The following is a 17,688-nucleotide window of genomic DNA, read 5'->3' as shown; positions in this document are numbered from 1 at the left end:
ATTTCGGAGAAGGATTACAAATGAGTAAATCATAATAACTGAACACCTTATTAGGTGAAAAGAGCAAATTCTTATATTGTTGGGATTAATAAGACTCGATCTTGTGTCCTTACATACAATCTATTACTCAGAAATCAATCGAACTACTTATGTGGGCCCGGTCCCGTTTAATTTATTTCAGTTAAAAGGTGGCTGTTACTTAGACCGCAGCTTAAAGCCTCGTTTGTTGTCTTGTACTTAGCAGTAGTGGTTAGCTAAGCTGTATCAGTTTTTAATAGAGCGAGAGAGAGAGAGAGAGAGATAGGGGGAGAGAGAAATCTTTAATTGCTCACATGCCAGTAGAAACGCCTGCTCTCTGTAATATGCCAATCTGTGAAAAAAACCAAAAATTTGGTCTGCAAAATACACATCTTGCTGTCTTGGTTTTCATGTTCACTGTTGCAGAACCCACTGTTTGTTTTGCTTTGATTCATCTAATGTCACCAAACCCTCTTGTTGGGTTTGGGATTTCCTAGCAACTCTCTTCATTGCTTGCCTCTCAATATTTATCACCTTTAATCTGACCTCTCCTCTCCTTTTCTTGATTGCTTCAAAGTAATCAGCTTTTCATTAAGTTATTCAGGAAATAATTGAATTTGGGATTTGTTAAAAATTCTTGGTTTGATTCATATCATTAGTATGATTTGAGGTGGATTTAGTGGATTGGGTTCGTATGGGATGGGTATGGGGATGCTGCAAGTGCTTTCCTTGTTGCTGAAAATCTGTGCCATTGCTTTTTCTTGGCTACTTTTGGCTTCTCCAGGTATTTTTTCCCCTCTTTCCTTTTCTTGTTCTGATTTTCATTGCTGTTCTTGATATATATGCTGATAATATATTAATATCTAGTACTCTGATTAGTTTTTGAGTTCAGAAATGAATCTGGCAATCTGGGTATTTGATAAAGTTTCATTCAGTGTAGGAGTAATTTTTATCTGATTTAACACTATTCATTTTGATAAGAGATGTTTTGGTGTTCATCTTTCTGAATTGGCATTTGTGTTGCCCATGTAGAATCAATCCTCTCCATTGACACATCAAAGGCTGTAACATTTTGTTGCCCACTATTTGTTAAATGTGTGCTTCAATTTGCATTACTGGATGGTGTAAGTAGGATTTTAATGTTTTAGGTTTCATCTAAGTTATGCATTTCGTGTAAGCGACCGAGAATTTCTGTTAGTATTCCGTCTTGATTGGATCTTATTGTTTGAATACTTTTCTTCAAGAAATTCTTTTATTTGGCAATTACAGTAAGATAATTTTGGATAAGTAGCACTTTCACTTGCCCTGGATCTAGTTATTCGTCAAATAAAATCAGAAATTTCTTCAAATGTTATTTTCGACCTTAAACATCTGCGGTTCTATGGAATGGTTAATTCGTGAAAGTTGAATGTATAGTGGGGTTTGTTTATCTGTTTGCTTTCCTGAACTCTATTCAGGTTACAGTTTATCCCCCGCTTCATCTGCAATTCCTCCTATCTCGAATGGAACAGCTTCTGCAAACACGGCACCTACTCCAACATCGTGGCCCAATGGTTGGACTTAGATTATGTTGTACAGTACTAAATGTTTTCAAAAAATTGATAACATAACTAACTCATTTTGATCTTGTTCATCAGGAAAAGATTTGAATGCTCCAACTGTCCTACCAAATGCTCCTACAATAGTCCCATCAAATGATTTGAGTCCTCTACCACTGATTCGTCAAGACACTATCTCATCTCCTCCTCCGATAAATGAAGGTCATGTCGAAATCTCGCCACTTAGTGGTCCTCAGAGGAAGCCTTCAAGCATTGAACCTCCTGCCTTGGCACCGGAATCTCCAGGTATGAACTAAAAACGGGGTTATTCTGGGACATTAATAGATATCGTTTTGAATTGGTTATCCCTTGAGTTGCAGTAAAAGATGAATCGCCTTTAAGGAAATCGCCACCAAATCCACCAGCCATGCAACCGGTTGTAACAGGATCTGTGCCACCAAGCCCCCCTGGAAGTGGAACACCAGACACCCCTCTCCCCGTACCAATTGCTCCAGGTAATTGGTTCTTTTATGAGTTGTACTACCAGTTGAACCGGATTTAAGGAAGTGACAACAAAATAAACTTTACCTAACCAATGAATTTGGTTATTGTATGAGTTGCAGCACCGTTTGAGCCGCCTCTAAGGAAGTTGCCAGAAAATCCACCAACTATGCCACCAAGACCTCATCAAAACGGACCGCCAGACACTGCCCTTCCTATGCCAATCCCTCCCGGTAATTCATATTTATGAGTTGTGCTACCTGTTGAGTAAGCTATAAGAAAATTTTACTCAACAGAACAGCTAAACCAGTTGAAATGGTATTTTGTTATGAGCTGCAGCACCAATTGAGCCACCTTTAAAGAAATCCCCAGAAATTCCACCAATTAGGCAACCGGTAGTGCCAGGATCCTCACCACCAGCTCCTCATGAGAATGGACCGCCAGACACCCCCATACCTGTGCCAATTTCTCCAGGTGAGTGGGTTTTGTTATTAGTTGCATCGAGAAGATGTCACCTTTAAGGAAACCTTACGAAATACACCAACTAGGCAGCAGATTGATTTTGTATTTTTTATGACTTCAGCAACTGCTGAGCCACCTTTAAGGGAATTACCACAAAATCCACCAGCTAGGCAACCAGTTGTGACAGGATCCGTGCCACCAAGTCCTCATGGAAACATTCCCCCTCCCGTGTCAATTGCTCCAGGTAATTGGTTTTTGTTACAAGCTGCAGTACCAGTTGAATCACCTTAATAAAATCGCCATAAAATAGAAAAACTAGGCAGCCTGTTGAAATGGTTTTTATTATGAGCTGCAGTACCTGATGGGGCACCTTTAAGGAAACCTCCACAAAATCCACCAGCTATGCAACCAGTTGTGATAGGGTCCAGACCACCAAGTCCTCATGAGAATGGACCAGCAGACACTCCCCTCCCTTTGCCAATTGCTCCAGGTAATTGAAAGATTTAAATCATATTTCACTGTTGCCATATTTCTAAGAGGAATAGTTCCTAATGCTTTTTTATGTTCTCTGGTTTATGCTGCAGTCCCAAGTGCTACTGAACACAGAAATCCAAAAAATACGCCATCTAATCACTCAGCAAAGCCTGCAGTATCACCATCTACTCCAGCTGGTATGCCTAGTGTTTATATTTCGGTAGTATGTTACTTTTAAAGTAATTTTTTGGGTATGGCCTAATCATGTATATCATACAATAATTTGAAGTGCCAATGGCATCACCCCCAAGCAAATTGCCAGAGCACACTTCTCCCATCTATCAAAGACCTCCCAAAGAACCTCCATCTAGGTCACCTGGTAAGAAAGTCAGAAAATGTATTCTTACTTTCTTAGTATTGTCAAAATTTTCAAATATGTGTTGCTTCATGAAGGCCATTGATCATTATCTGCTCTTCCAAATCTTGCATGGTTATTTATGAAGGAATATTAGAAACAACTTTTTGTGATATATTTCTTAATTGAAAGAAAGGAGGATATGCCAAAACTCTGTTCAGCAGTACCAAGTAACTAAATTTTGTTAGATTGATTATCATCAAAAATAGATTTGTTAGTAGCAAATCAAAACACTCATTGTTATTCTCCATGTTGCATTTTCTTCCACTTGCATAATATGTTGCCATCCTTTACCGTTAAGATGATACATTTTTCCATTAGCTCTTGAATGTCTCTCATATTGATACATATATGTCAATGTCAAACTGTGCCTATTGTTATGCAGTTACGCATGATATATCTCCTGTATCAACTCCTCTACCGAGCATCAACAGGGAAAGAGTAGCCACGCCTGTAGCCGCTGCTCCTAACAGAATGACCAATCATGATTTCAGTGTACATACATCCCCAGCACAAGGTGAGTCACATACGTGTGCATATATCCATGAATGGTGATAAACTATATTCATCATTGTTATTGACTCGAGTACTTTTAACCCTGTCCTAGCTCCATCTACACACAAAACCACGAGGCACTCTAGTAATGCTGCTTCTCCTCGTCATTCTCCCAACTTTCCTCCTGAGAAAGGCTCTCACGCTCCCTCATACCCACCATCCGCATTACCTATGCGGCACCATTTTGTAAAGGGGAATATAACCGTTGCTCCATTATCACATGCAATTCCTCCTGCTTCAACTACACAAGGTTCTTATATTATATGAAAGAGGTTTCTTTAGTATGTTCAATGATACATCAGACTAACCAGCATTTTATTGATGATCTTTCTAGGTCCTTCATTTGCTCCAGTGCCTTCATTTCACTCAAAATCAGATCCAAAGTCTACCCATAGACAGCATGCTCAATCACCATTAAGTTCTGGTATTATTTCCATTCCTGTTGTACTCAAGTACTTTTTCATTTCGTTTGTCCTGTGTGAAAGGATAGCCTTTATTCAAATTAACTTTTCATTTATTTCTTAGTTGACTGTTGATGCTTATCTTTCTATCATCTTTGCAATTCCAAGCGCCTTTCCCTTCCGATAAAATTTCCCCTACTGGGTCTTCAGCAAGGAATCCGAAGAAGCTGTTCCCACCACCATTCCATGCCCTACCGCCCCCACCTCCTAATGAAGGTATTTATATATCCACTTGTGCGATTGTCAATTATTTTATGGTTCACTACCAATTTTCAAAGCACGTTTTGATTTTGTAGATTGCTCATCATTAAAATGCACGGAACCATTGGCTAGTCCACCTCCTAAATCTCCTTGTTATTGTGTCCTGCCGATTCGAATTGGGCTAAGGCTTAGCGTAGCACTGTACACTTTCTTCCCTTTAGTTTCGGAGTTGGCTAATGAAATTGCTGCTGGGGTATTTATGGATACGAGTCAAGTTCGCATCATGGGAGCAAATGCAGGCAGCCAATATCCAGAAAAGACAATTGTCCTTATTGATTTGGTACCCCTTGGAGGTCACTTTGATAATACCAAAGCTTTCGTGACATTTCAGAGATTCTGGCATAAAGATGTGGTTATAAAATCTTCATATTTTGGTGATTATGATGTATTATATGTTCAGTATCCAGGTATTTGCATAACTTTGATCCTTATTATCCTCAAGTTAAATCCTTCATCAGAACCAACATTCTTAATTAGAAACTCTTACATGCATAGGTCTTCCTCCTTCTCCACCTTCTGCACATTCAAGTGCTGGCATTATTGGTAGTGACCCTTACTCTGGAGATAATGGGAGGACTATACAGCCTCTTGGAGTTGACGTGACTCGAAAAAAACACGGAGATGGGCCTAATCGAAGTGTTGTTGCAGTGATAGTATTGTCAGCCTCTGTTGCAGTTATATTGTGCTGTGCCGTTGCATGGGTTCTACTGTTCAAACATAGAGACAGGGCATGCCAATCAGGGCCTACCCCGCCAACTGCAATGCCTTCCCTTGCAAAATCACCAGGTATTGCTTTGGCAAATTCTCAGAGAGGTTCTTGATTTTCATCGTCAAAAATATTACTTGAGCTGACTTTTGAATTGTTCATGTTTCCGGTATGTTATTATGTCTTCTTCTTTGGTTTCTTTTTGGTCACTTTAAGTTATGTGACATTATCATCTTAAACTAGCATATCTCTGAATAATTAGATCGTATGTGCACTTAAAACTTTGCAGTTAGTACACAATGAAGCATTTCGGTTTTGCATTGCTAAGACTCATGGAACTGTTTTATGTTGGATAACTTTAACATGTTTTTTTGGGATTGCAGCCTCTATTATTGGCAGTGTCCCCAACTCTCCGTCCTTATCCTTTAGTTCTAGCTTTGCGGCTTATACTGGTTCAGCAAAAACATTTAGTTCAACCGACATAGAGAGAGCAACTAATAACTTCAACGAAACGAGAATCCTTGGTGAAGGTGGCTTTGGGCGTGTTTACAGTGGCGTGGTTGATGATGGGACAGAAGTTGCTGTGAAAATTCTTAAGAGGGACGACCATCAGGGCGGTCGTGAGTTCTTGGCTGAAGTTGAGATGCTTAGCCGCCTGCATCATAGAAACTTGGTTAAGTTGATAGGAATCTGTCTAGAGGAGCGTTCCCGCTGCTTAGTTTATGAACTCATTCCAAATGGCAGCGTCGAATCTCACCTCCATGGTATTGTAGCATCTTTAGACATTGTGTGCAGTTAATACTTTAGGGTTGTGAATGGCCGTAACTCTGTATTTTTTTGGGTTTCTCTCAGGAGTTGACAAAGAAACTGCTCCACTTGATTGGAATGCTCGGGTGAAGATAGCACTCGGTGCTGCTCGAGGGTTGGCATATTTGCACGAAGATTCCAGCCCTCGTGTCATACACCGGGACTTCAAGTCTAGCAACATCCTACTAGAACATGATTTTACTCCAAAAGTATCGGATTTCGGTCTGGCTCGAACTGCATTTGATGAAGAAAACAGGCACATTTCGACTCGTGTTATGGGAACCTTCGGGTACGACACATTTGTGCATATAATCTACTCTTTCAAATATACTCCTTAGGTATAAACTTGTCCTCTTAGCGTTACCAATCTTGCAGGTATGTAGCCCCCGAGTATGCAATGACTGGACATCTTTTAGTGAAGAGCGATGTATACAGCTACGGCGTTGTCCTTCTTGAGCTCCTAACCGGGAGAAAGCCAGTGGACATGTCACTCCCGCCTGGTCAAGAGAATTTAGTTTCTTGGGCACGACCATTCCTCACGACTAAGGAAGGTCTAGAATTCATTGTAGACCCGTCTTTGGGCCCTGATTTCCCCGTGGATAGCATCACGAAAGTGGCTGCTATCGCTTCAATGTGCGTCCAACCCGAGGTATCTCACCGACCATTCATGGGGGAGGTTGTTCAGGCCTTGAAACTAGTCTGCAACGAATGTGACGAAACCAAAGACTTGGAGTCTCAGAGCTGTAACCAAGAAGATATGTTGTCGTCGAGTGACATGGATGCAAGGTTTAGTACAGCTTCAGGCCACACGATGGATCCTTTACACGCCCACTCCCCTCGCTCCAACACTGACTGTGAGCTTGATCTTGAGCGGGGACACTCAATGTCGGATTTGTTAAGCTCGTCGATGAGATATGGAATGCGCTGCGAGTCTGGCTCCCTCGGGATTCACTCGAGGTCGGGCACTCTGAGAACGGGAAAGGCCAGAAGACTATGGCGCAAAATGACACAATTGTCTGGTGGCAGCGTGAGTGAACACGGGGTTCTATTCAGGCTATGGCCTGGATCTAACTGATAAAGTTTTCGACAGAATTGGAACTTTCTTTCTTGATTTAAAAAAAAAAAAAAAGTGTTTTTGAACTGCCATGCCAGCGCCCGTTAGGCCGTTATGCAGTGAGACGGGCAACTGAAATCGAGATTCGGGTGTATAGGGAGGATTGGAAGAAGCTTGCGGTTGCAGAAGATGAGATTTGGAAGGCAATCTGTAAATGAAGTGAGTGAGAATGGGAGCCTTTTTGTAAATTAACAGAATATAGTAGTTTTGAGTTGATCAGCAAATTGTTGCATTTTGTGTTCCACTTCAGATTTTCCTATAGAGGTGCCATTCCAGTGAGCCTTGTTGCTCTGTATATGTACATTTTTATTATCACTTCTTACATTTGTGTATACAACAAAAGTGTACATTGGAAAAACTGTTCGAATGGAATTCTTTGCCCCGCCATTATGTTCTTGCATTTTTTTGGGGTTTGTATTTAGCAACTGGTGCCCTTGTGGTAAGAAAAATTTAGGGTGTGTTTGGAAAGTAGGAAAATGACTTCTGAAATTTTATTTTTTTGGAAAAATTAATCATTTTTCATAAAACATTTTTTTTCCATATTTGGCCGCATTCCAGAAAACTGTCTTGGTGTGTTTGATTCATTTTTGAAAATCACATCAAAATCATAACAAAATAATCACGAATTAGAGATCACAAAATCACCGTTTGAAAACTAGTCGGCTAGACTGGTTTCCGATAGCAAGAAGGTGAGAGCAGCAGAGGCGTAGTAGGGAGGGCTGGGCTTGGTCTAGTAGAGACTGAGAGGGCAGAACTTGGTGAAAGACTTGGAAAATGACTTCCACAAAAAGGGAAGTCATTTTCATGAAAAATACACATTTTCCATTGACCAAGACTACATTTTTCATTGATCTTATTTTCATACTCCCCCGTTTTTTCTTGTGGACTGTCTTGCTTTTGATTTAATGAATTAAGGTTTTCTTTAAAAAAAAATAAATCATTTTTCAGGTTTTCAAACGCACTCTTAGATTCGATTCAAGTTACACCTAGACTTTTTTGCTTAAGGCTTGATCCAACTTTTTTTAATATGACACACATATACAAGAGTTAATCTTTCGACTTGTGTTAACAATCTAATTACCAATTATCCTATATTTTTAATTTATTTTTGTCTATTTTCATTTTATTAAGACTTCAATTTTTGTCAACGTACTCCTAATTAAATCCATCACAAGTCAAGACTGTGGCATCGGATTGCACTCCCTTATTAAAAGGGGTGAGTTCGAGTCTATTGGAAACGATATTGACTATTTGGACATGCTAGTCTTTCTTTTCCTCACCAAAAAAAAAAAAAAAAAAAAGTTGAGAGATCGACGGCTTAAAACGCGGGTTCGTCGGAGAGTGGTGTAAAGGGAAGCACTAGATTGCAGCTCCCAGTCTGTCTCTCAGTAAAAGCTACAGAGTCTTCGAAATGACTTAGCGAGCCAGTCGTCTGACAAGAGAGATCTGTCGATCGTTTTGGATTCCCAGAAACAAATGGTATCAAAAAGTTTATAGCTTTTGTTTGTTTCTCATAGTTAATTTTGATTTCTCTTTTAATGAATGGCTGATTGTTTTGTGGTGTAATTTAGGCTCAATCAGCGAAACCGATCTCGAGCCCGGTTCCGGTATCGATGTATCCAACCCTAGCCTTCTTCATGCTTGCCGTTGGCCTCGTCGTCACTGCTTCCTTCTTCATGTTAGCCTTCGATCTACTTTTTTGTTTTCAATTTATGATTTTTGCGTTGGTTTTTAATGGTTTCTGTGCCTGTTTTGACACTTTTGGTTGCATATATATCCAGATTGACTGAAAACCTTGAGAATTGAATCTCGGTTTCTGAAAAAAGTACTTGTTGTCTTGGTATTTGCTCCGTTTTTTAGCTTCTAGCCTTCTACTATTGTACTATCCTTTGTCAATGCTGTTTACTGTTTAGGCATTAAATTATACGTGCCACCGTATGAAATTTACGTATTTCAACTTTCAAGTATGCATCATTCTATACACAGTAATGATTCACGAAGCTGAATTGAATGTGATAGATTTTGATCCTTGCGACTATTTCCTCTATGTTTGAGAACGTGCTAGTACATTTAGTTAACATTTCTGGATCTGGCTTCTTGGAAATTGGAATGTTGCCTCCTGAGTCCTGAGTCTTGATATCTACATGGTTCTCCTGATTTCTTGCAAGGAAAATAGTGATTACAGAGCTCGGGTTTAAACTATATGACATGTTTAGATTTTATTTAAAGAAGACAATGGATGGAATAAAAACTATGACACACTACTTCTGAATCAATCAAAGTATGTCATGTCTGTAGGGTGTTAAAAATAGAGTAAAGAGCGAAAGTCTAAGTAGTAGACTAGCCTTGTTTTGGCTTGGAAGTTGGAAGTTAGCATGTGTAGTGTGATGTGGCTATAGCCTATAGGAAGAGCCTCTTAGTTTTTAACTTTCTCCTTATCTATGAAAGGGAAACTGAAAATGTAGGTTTAGAGTAGTAATGTGTGATGGTAGTAATTGGTATCTCATGATGCATAGACAGCATGCATGTAAACTTAATGATTTTGCATTCTGTGTCTAATGTTGGAGCTTAGATGAATCTTCTTCAGGTTCTCATTTTCATGGTTGATAGTCTGTATACCTGTTGGGATAATATAATAAACTCATGTTTGATGAAAGTTCAGAAAGGTTCGCTGATCACAGTTATTTATAAATTGGAACTCAATAGCTACAAGAGCCCTATATAAATACAATTCAGATGGTAAATAAATTTAACAGGGATGATGTCTTGCTATTCTATTCTAATCTAATCTTATAATAAGATGGCTGGAGATTCCAATTGTGTAAATGTTTTCTTTCAATTGAACTCAATTTACTGGTGGATATAACAGCCAAGAGTGTAAGAGTTCACCAATAGGAAGCATAGGGCAGGTACATGGAAACATGGATGAGATATTTGATTACCAAGTAATATTCTGTAAGAGCATATATGCCTAGACTGTTAAATCTTGAACATGGAAACATTTAAGCTAGATGCAGAAAAAAAAAGTATTCATTTTTCTACTTACTAGTGATCCTAGTAAGTGAATGTAAGTTCGTATTAGTGTGATCAAGTCTATATGACAACATTATGCTTCGTGATTTTCCTTACATACCAAAGAAAGGAAAATGTTGCATTATACTCTGCTTGGGCTAATAATAAAATGTGTAATAGAGAATTCCTTCCCAAGTGTAGGACTAATAATTTTCTATGTATTCTTATGAACCCTATACCTCGTGTAATCTAGTAATTATAATAATGTGTTTTGCTATGCAGCTATGAAGCTACTTCTTCTAGGAAGAACCGCAGCCTCGCAAAGGAGCTTACCACAGCGACTGTAGCATCTGTATTCATGGTACTCATCAATAATTGATACTAGCTAGTACAAGGCTTCATTTTCTATCTGTTTGCTCATCCTCAACTTTCTTTCTCTCCGTGTAGGGTTTTGGATCGTTGTTCTTACTACTTGCCTCGGGAGTTTTTGTTTGATCGCTTGGAATGGAGCTGGGCAGAGTCTTGTTTTTCGAGTTTCTAAAAAATTTTCTTTAGAACTTTATTTGATATGATAGAGTTTGAGGAGAGCCTCTATAGAATTTCATCTCTATTACATATTTTCCCTAGTATATGGATGTAATATGAATTTAGAGTCAGACATTGATCCCATTATACAATTCTATATTTTTTATTTAGGAGAAAGTCCACAATTGTTAGCCGTGTGTGTATTCTACTATTCTGGGTGAAGTTTGACTTGTGATCTTAATTGACAAATGATCACAAGAATGTAAGCCAACTTGAGTTGTCACAGACTCATAATTGACCAACTCAAATCAAGAAAGTTAATAGACAATTCCTATCGGACTTGAACCATGATACCATTCTAGGAAATGGGAGGCTATGTCTCAAAATTTTATTATATTTTCCAACTTCATTTTTCTTCCCCAATTTCCATTTTCATTATGCAGAAAACATGGATCCCACTTAAAAGAGAGGAAAAACAGATTATACTGCAAAAGGCAATACTGCTCATCCACGTTTTTCATTGTTAGAGAATGATTTTCTCAAGCTTTACAAAGTTGAAAGAAAAATTAGAAAATGTTATCCATTTTCCATTGTTTATTTATTTATTTATTCCCAATTTTCCACATACTCAATTCTCAAATACTAATTATTTAAACATAACACCAAAAAAGAAGAAAAAAAAAACATGGGAATGATGTCATGGGTGGGCCGCAGACGGGCGAGACGGCAGATGTATGTTTTCCAGGAGAAAAAGATGGCACCGCACTACCAAACAAACACACTTTTTGTCGTCCCATTAAGGCTGACAGCACCGCACCGCCACCTTTCCCACCACGTCACCGCCTTCCTTTCCCTCCGTCTCCGTGTCTCCATGCCCATTTTCCCCATTCTTATTATTTTACCTATTTTTCAGTTTTTCACCTCACCTGCGCTTACAGCTTACTCTGTATGTTGGGTTACAACTGTGAACAATGCTTATCACTCTCAACGTCCAATTATCTTTTCATGAATATCCCAATTTGAAGCTATGCATTTACGCCCACCACAAAATTATTCCCTTCATTGTCTGTGACACATACATAGTTACAATGTGATGTTTGTAATATGATGAAAATACTATTTGCATGCATTTATAAGAGCATACATTATGTCAAATCCTATGAAACATGATTCCAGTATCCGATTCTTGCTAACACCTAATTGATCAAATCTATCACATAAGATCGATCTGAGTATTCTTAGTGCGACCCATCTCTCTTATAGGATAGGATGACAAGAATCAAGTGACGCACAAGGTAGGTAAGCAGTGATATAGGGTTACGTATATAGGTGATAGATAACTGCAATCAAATTTCCTGGCAGAGTTTTTCGTAAATAAAAAAATATATAGTAACCGTCTATAAAAATTAGCTGGCAGAGTTTTTCGTAAATAAAAAAATATAGTAAAAGTCTACAAAAATTAGCTGGCAGAGTTTTTCGTAAATAAAAATATATAGTAAAAGTCTACAAGTATGGTGATGATATTAATATGTGCAATTATTTTTGTGTATTAAATTGAAAAATAATGTTTTTTTATTTTAAATTTGGAAAATAATTTTGTGAATTGAAAAGATTTGGTTTTACCCTTTTATTGTTATTTCATTTCTATAAATACGTCAAACTAATCAAATTAAGTTTCAAATGGGTCCCATCCAATTTAGAGCTGATTCACCTCACATTTCATTTGAATAATGAGATTAATTAAAAAAGGAAGTAGAGTTAATTATCCGTGTTTTAATAAGCAGCAATATAATCGCCTCATCTACCACCACGTCATCTACCCAGTCAAACCCCTTACACGTGGCCCGTAAACGCACTATAAATATAACGTGTGGAGTGGTTACACGCATAATGGACCTTCTCTACTCAGCTGTCAGTTGCTTCCCGCTAAGTTTCTCTCTCTAAAACGGCCTCCTCTAAATCTCTCTCTCTCTCTCTATAATGTGTCGGAGATTTTTCAGTCATTGCACTGAGCTCTCGATTTCGTAGGAATTCTTAAAGTTATCTCTCTGGAGAGAATGGAGAAGGAGGTGAATGTGAAGAGGCAAGGGAGTGAGGCCGGCGACGGCGGCTGCGACGCCGTCAAGCGGCAGAAAATGGCGGCGATTTGTGACGTCGGTGAGGCGGAGGACGGCGAAGATATGATGGCGTGGTTAACGCTGGACGACGAGGCAATGACGGAGTTATCTAAGCTTTTGGACTCGGAGACGACGCCGCAGCAGCAGGGTTGCAGAGTGAGGTTCATCGAGGATCCGTATTCGCCGCCGGTGATTTTCCAGTCATCGGCGTACATTACGATCAACGGCAACGAGGAGTCCTGCGGTTCCTCGTTCTCCGACTTGGATTCCTCCATGATGGCCAGCATCGACATGGGCGGCGTCACGGGGGTGTTCGGAGGGTTGTCTAAGAAGGAGAAAGGTTGCGCGTGGGGGCCCGACGCTGACGAGGCGCGTGGGTGGATGCTGGAGAAAGATGCTTTGGAAACCGAAAGACTTCTTGTCAACGATGCGTACGGCTGCGATTGGTCTAACCGTTGGATCGACGATGGCGATCATACTGACGATTCTATTTGGACTAATAACTTTCTGGGTGACATGTGAAAAGTGCTGCGTATTTCTTTTTACACAGCGTGGGGTCATCTGTAATTATCTGAAAGTAAAAGGACCAAATCGGAAACCCTCCTCGGGGATTTAGTGGATTTTGAAGAAGAAGAAAAAAAGTTGTAGATTAGGGACTAGAGAGGCAAAGTGAATGAAGTGAAGATTACTCGTTTTGTCCTTTTGGCATTTTCATAAGAATTCTTTTTTTATTTTTTGGTTCTTTTTTCCCCTTTTTCTTTACAAAAAGAAAAGGTGAAATGATGAATGACAAGCCTAGTAAACAGAAGATTTGTGTTTTGTCTTTCACTCTTCCAACATTTTTAGTGGTAAATTTCATGCTTGACTGAAGAATGCATGAAAATGTTTATTAATCAAAAAATGTATTTTATAAAAATTAAATAAAGCATTTAAAAATAGTAAAAGAAAAAAAAATATGAAAAATGACGATTTTAGTTCATTAATTATACCTATATTGTAGACTCAGTCTATGAATTATTAATATATGCTTATTTTTCATTAAATGTATTACTCTTGTTTTTGGTCAAATCTTGTAGTATCTGTTCATATATACTTCTCAACCTATGACCTCTCACTTAGGAGGGCCACAGCTATGTCGCTTGACCACAAGGTCTTTGACACTAAATTGTGGAGTTAAAGAGTGGCTTGATGGAAGAAAATGAAAAATTCATTATTAACCTAAATCAACTAAAATTTTTAACATGTAATGAAAATTTTTAAGATAATTATATTTATAGAAAGACCAAGAGTGTTTCATGATGTCTATAATATACGTGTTAAATATATTATTACTCTATAATTCGAAGGATTACAGTGTAATTTTCTTTTTGTCATATATCATACAAATTGGAATGCAAAAGCCATTCAATAAATAAGTGGATGATAGTTGCAATAAATAGAAATTGTTGAAAGCTATGTTTAAAGCCTTCTAGGCGTTGTAGCCCAATCTTGAATAATTTTCAATGGTAGGTGCTATGTGCATTTTGTGGACAATAAGTTCAATATGGCGAAGATTGGTCAAAATTTATTTATTTATTTATTTTGTATTGAATAAATGTCACTTTGGTATAATAATTCGTAAATTATATAAGATATATAAATCGCGCTAGAAAGACTTTATGCGTTCGAGTAATCAGGTTTGTCTAAGAGAATGTTAAGATCAAAGAATCAAACTCATGATCTTTTAATATGAAAATCATGCTTACCTACTTGGCCACCCATTTTGGATGCAATGAGTTTACGAAATTTAATAGGTCTAGGAAATATCACAATAAAGACCAACCAACTTCATTTTCATATCTAGAATTTCTGCACCACAAAAATTTATAAACCAATTCAGAAGCAACGGTATTATATTGTTATATTCGTAAATTTTTTTTTATGAATTATGGTCGTTTTTTTTTAAAAAAAAAAAAAAATCTTTGAAGAGTTGGGGTAAAAGTGGGAATCTCGTGATTTTTTTTAAATTCATAAATTATAAACATATATCACTCAATTATACGATTAATTGCATAATAAATTGTGATATATATGAACAAGTTTGAATAGCACTAAGGAGTAGACCTATTCTAGTAAATGGAACCTAAAGTGGGTGACTCCGTCAACCACGATAGTCTAAGACTTGCTTCATGCTTTTGATATTTTATCATCAGTTTATAAAACATATTTTCAATTGTGAATAATCAAAATTGCTACAATATTACAAAGTTGAATGTTATAAAATTTTAAATAAAAAGAGATCATACGATTAATTGTACAAAATTAAGAGATCACATATGTTTATTTTTTCCCTAGTCAAAACTCGAAAATAAGGACGATTGTATTCAGAATTAAGATAATTTACTAACAAAAAAAATTAAGATAATGTGTTTTGTGAAAAATAGTGACATAAACCTTGGTCAAGCACTATTAAAACGTATCTATGTGTGATTGGTCGGCTACATATTGTGGGAAGTTATACATGTGACATAGCAACCATGACCAATATATTCTTAAGTGAATATCTACACATTAAACACTCACAAATTATATTGTGGACCATTAATAAATACTGCGTATTCAACTTTAATATACTGAAAGTTCGTTTGTTGGGTAGCTTAGTACACTAAAAATGAATATGTATGTCAGTGGTCTATCTCACAATATAAATAATGTTTCAGAATATTACTTGTTAAGAACCAACATCCGCACATATATTAAACCCTAAATAATCCTAAACTAGATTATTGCTAAATGAGCTTTAGAACTCCACAACACAAATACACAATCCTTTTACATATAAGTTCAATGTTAAGTTAAACTTAGGGTGTGTTTGGAAAGTAGGAAAATGGTTTCTGGAAAATGATTTCTGGAAAATGAGTCATTTTCCAGAAAATATTTTCTTTTCTTGTGTTTGGCTGCAGAACAGAAAACTGTGTTGGTGTGTTTGGCTCATTTTCCAGAAAATGGGTAGGAAAATGAACAGAATTATATAATTGAATATTTTAATTAATTTGTTTAAATGTAACAACATTTATAACAAATATACAATCCAAAAAATAAAATAATCACAAAAAATCACAACAAAATAATATCTATCTCATAAAAAAATAAAAAAATAAATAAAAGTGGCTGACTTGTTTCAGATGTCAAATAAAAAAAAATAAAACTCATAATATCTATCTCATAATAAAAAAAATAAATTATTACTTAAAAACAAAAAGAAAAAGTTGAAGATGTCAAGAAGATCAGATGGGATGAAGATGAAGAAGTTAAAGCATTTAGGAGGCTTAAAGGAGATGGAAGAAGCAAAGGAGAAGGAAGAAGCAAACTTTGGAAAATGACTTCCCCCAAAAAAAAGAGGAAGTCATTTTCCATAAAATTAGGTTTATTTTCCATTGACCAAGAAGTTCATTTTCATTGACTCTATTTTCCCCCTTCTTCCCAAACACCAAAAACCCGGAAAATGATTTCCAGAAATCATTTTCCGGGTTTCCAAACACACCCTTAAGCTACTTTAAATGAAACAAACAATTCTTATCAATTCAACAAAACCATCTATGAATAAGAATAGCCCAATTTCATGTTATATGGACATACTGCTCTCAATTTTAGCTTTTTTGGGCTTGATCCATATGGATCCGAAACTCTAAGATGAGTGAAGTATTGGAATTTGGCCCATTTTACTCTTTCTCAATGTCGGTTTGATTTTTTTGAATATTATGACTCCGTTATAATGTAAGTATCTGTTCATAGCTACTTTCTCAACCCTAATGAAGCACAAAGAGTCAACAGTTGCCTCCACTGATGCTCGAACCCACTCCCATCCCATCATCCATGTGGGAGTGTTAATCGGGACACCGGATGCCACAGACCACAAGGTCTTTGGCATGTCAGTTTGATTTTAATTTACTCTGGATGATAGCAAAATATTAGGCAAAATTATTATAAAAGTAAAACCATCACAATTGCACCCCTACATGAGAGGGGTGGGTTTGAGCCTCAGTTGGAGGCGATATTGACTCTTTGTGTTTCATTTGGTTGAGAAAGTAACTATAAACAGATATTACTTTGTAATTATAACAGAGTCAATAGTAGTAAAAAAAAAAAAGTGAGAGATGAGAAAAGGATTCCCTGGATGATATGAAACACAAAGTGTTGTACTGTGTGGTCTGGGATTGATGCCAAAACAAGAGTATAAAGATTGGTAACAGTGGGGTCTAATGTCCAACCTCCATTCTAACAATTACAAACACACAAGATTTGGGATGTCCAAATGCTTTCAATTCTGGATTTACTGATAATGACCTCACATTGTTTTCCTAAGGTTTTATGCACACAAAAGTTAAAATTCATTTTCTTTGGAATCAAATCTTTTACTACCTATTTCATCATCTAGGTCTTTCCTTTCATATCTTCTTCACAATCAAATGGTTATATATGTTTGCTTTTTTGGAAAATTCATTGGTGTTGTGTGGCTCATATTCATGTAATAATGTATTGTGATCGAGTTTTTTTTTACTTCACTATGGAGTGGGTTCGAGTCTCAGTGATCTCAATTATTGATTACTGGGATAATGTAGTATTGGAATTTGTTTTTGTTTTTATTACATGGTGTTGAAAATGATTATATATAAATGTGTATATACAATTTTTAATTTAATTTTTTATTCAAAATAAATTTATTTATTATTTGATTCAAGA

At 37.0% G+C, this 17,688-nt stretch overlaps 3 protein-coding genes across 4 annotated transcripts; all 3 read left to right on the top strand.

Moving 5' to 3' along the window:
* The first annotated feature begins 259 nt into the window (after positions 1 to 259).
* On the top strand, positions 260 to 7,699 carry LOC115999115 (receptor-like serine/threonine-protein kinase ALE2). 2 transcript variants are annotated; one of them, XM_031238884.1, is made up of 19 exons: positions 260 to 802; positions 1,476 to 1,571; positions 1,656 to 1,862; positions 1,937 to 2,071; positions 2,180 to 2,290; positions 2,397 to 2,531; positions 2,641 to 2,763; positions 2,875 to 3,009; positions 3,104 to 3,190; positions 3,283 to 3,372; positions 3,794 to 3,925; positions 4,016 to 4,213; positions 4,298 to 4,387; positions 4,533 to 4,640; positions 4,721 to 5,092; positions 5,181 to 5,471; positions 5,775 to 6,155; positions 6,244 to 6,487; positions 6,574 to 7,699. In XM_031238884.1, the coding sequence occupies exons 1-19, from the start codon at positions 718 to 720 to the stop codon at positions 7,271 to 7,273; spliced, it is 3,720 nt and encodes a 1,239-aa protein (XP_031094744.1). In that variant the 5' UTR covers positions 260 to 717; the 3' UTR covers positions 7,274 to 7,699. The 2 variants fall into 2 exon arrangements, with proteins under 2 accessions (XP_031094744.1, XP_031094745.1); XM_031238885.1 differs by lacking the exon at positions 3,283 to 3,372.
* Positions 7,700 to 8,670: 971 nt separating this feature from the next.
* LOC115998637 (transmembrane protein 258-like) lies at positions 8,671 to 11,177 on the top strand. The gene is made up of 4 exons (XM_031238259.1): positions 8,671 to 8,791; positions 8,884 to 8,990; positions 10,607 to 10,685; positions 10,772 to 11,177. Exons 1-4 carry the CDS (start codon positions 8,789 to 8,791, stop codon positions 10,817 to 10,819), a joined length of 237 nt encoding a protein of 78 aa, XP_031094119.1. The 5' UTR covers positions 8,671 to 8,788; the 3' UTR covers positions 10,820 to 11,177.
* A 1,577-nt stretch (positions 11,178 to 12,754) lies between these two features.
* Positions 12,755 to 13,789, top strand: LOC116000143. Its single transcript, XM_031240176.1, has one exon. It carries the CDS (start codon positions 12,907 to 12,909, stop codon positions 13,486 to 13,488), a length of 582 nt encoding a protein of 193 aa, XP_031096036.1. The 5' UTR covers positions 12,755 to 12,906; the 3' UTR covers positions 13,489 to 13,789.
* Positions 13,790 to 17,688: the final 3,899 nt, after the last annotated feature.

The sequence above is a fragment of the Ipomoea triloba genome, chromosome 12 (assembly GCF_003576645.1).
Source record: "Ipomoea triloba cultivar NCNSP0323 chromosome 12, ASM357664v1".
In the NCBI taxonomy this organism is placed as follows: domain Eukaryota; kingdom Viridiplantae; phylum Streptophyta; class Magnoliopsida; order Solanales; family Convolvulaceae; genus Ipomoea; species Ipomoea triloba.
This window is presented reverse-complemented; position numbering and strand designations above follow the sequence as displayed.

What these genes read in the sequence shown, in the direction of transcription:
- LOC115999115 (XM_031238884.1), top strand. Translation starts at nt 718, where the DNA reads ATGGGTATGGGGATGCTGCAAGTGCTTTCCTTGTTGCTGAAAATCTGT. An exon ending in TCCAACATCGTGGCCCAATG is followed by an intron (nt 1,572 to 1,655) that starts GTTGGACTTAGA and finishes CTTGTTCATCAG; the next exon opens with GAAAAGATTTGAATGCTCCA. An exon ending in ACCTGTGCCAATTTCTCCAG is followed by an intron (nt 2,532 to 2,640) that starts GTGAGTGGGTTT and finishes TTATGACTTCAG; the next exon opens with CAACTGCTGAGCCACCTTTA.
- LOC115998637 (XM_031238259.1), top strand. An exon ending in GTCACTGCTTCCTTCTTCAT is followed by an intron (nt 8,991 to 10,606) that starts GTTAGCCTTCGA and finishes TTTGCTATGCAG; the next exon opens with CTATGAAGCTACTTCTTCTA. An exon ending in CTGTAGCATCTGTATTCATG is followed by an intron (nt 10,686 to 10,771) that starts GTACTCATCAAT and finishes CTCTCCGTGTAG; the next exon opens with GGTTTTGGATCGTTGTTCTT.
- LOC116000143 (XM_031240176.1), top strand. Translation starts at nt 12,907, where the DNA reads ATGGAGAAGGAGGTGAATGTGAAGAGGCAAGGGAGTGAGGCCGGCGAC.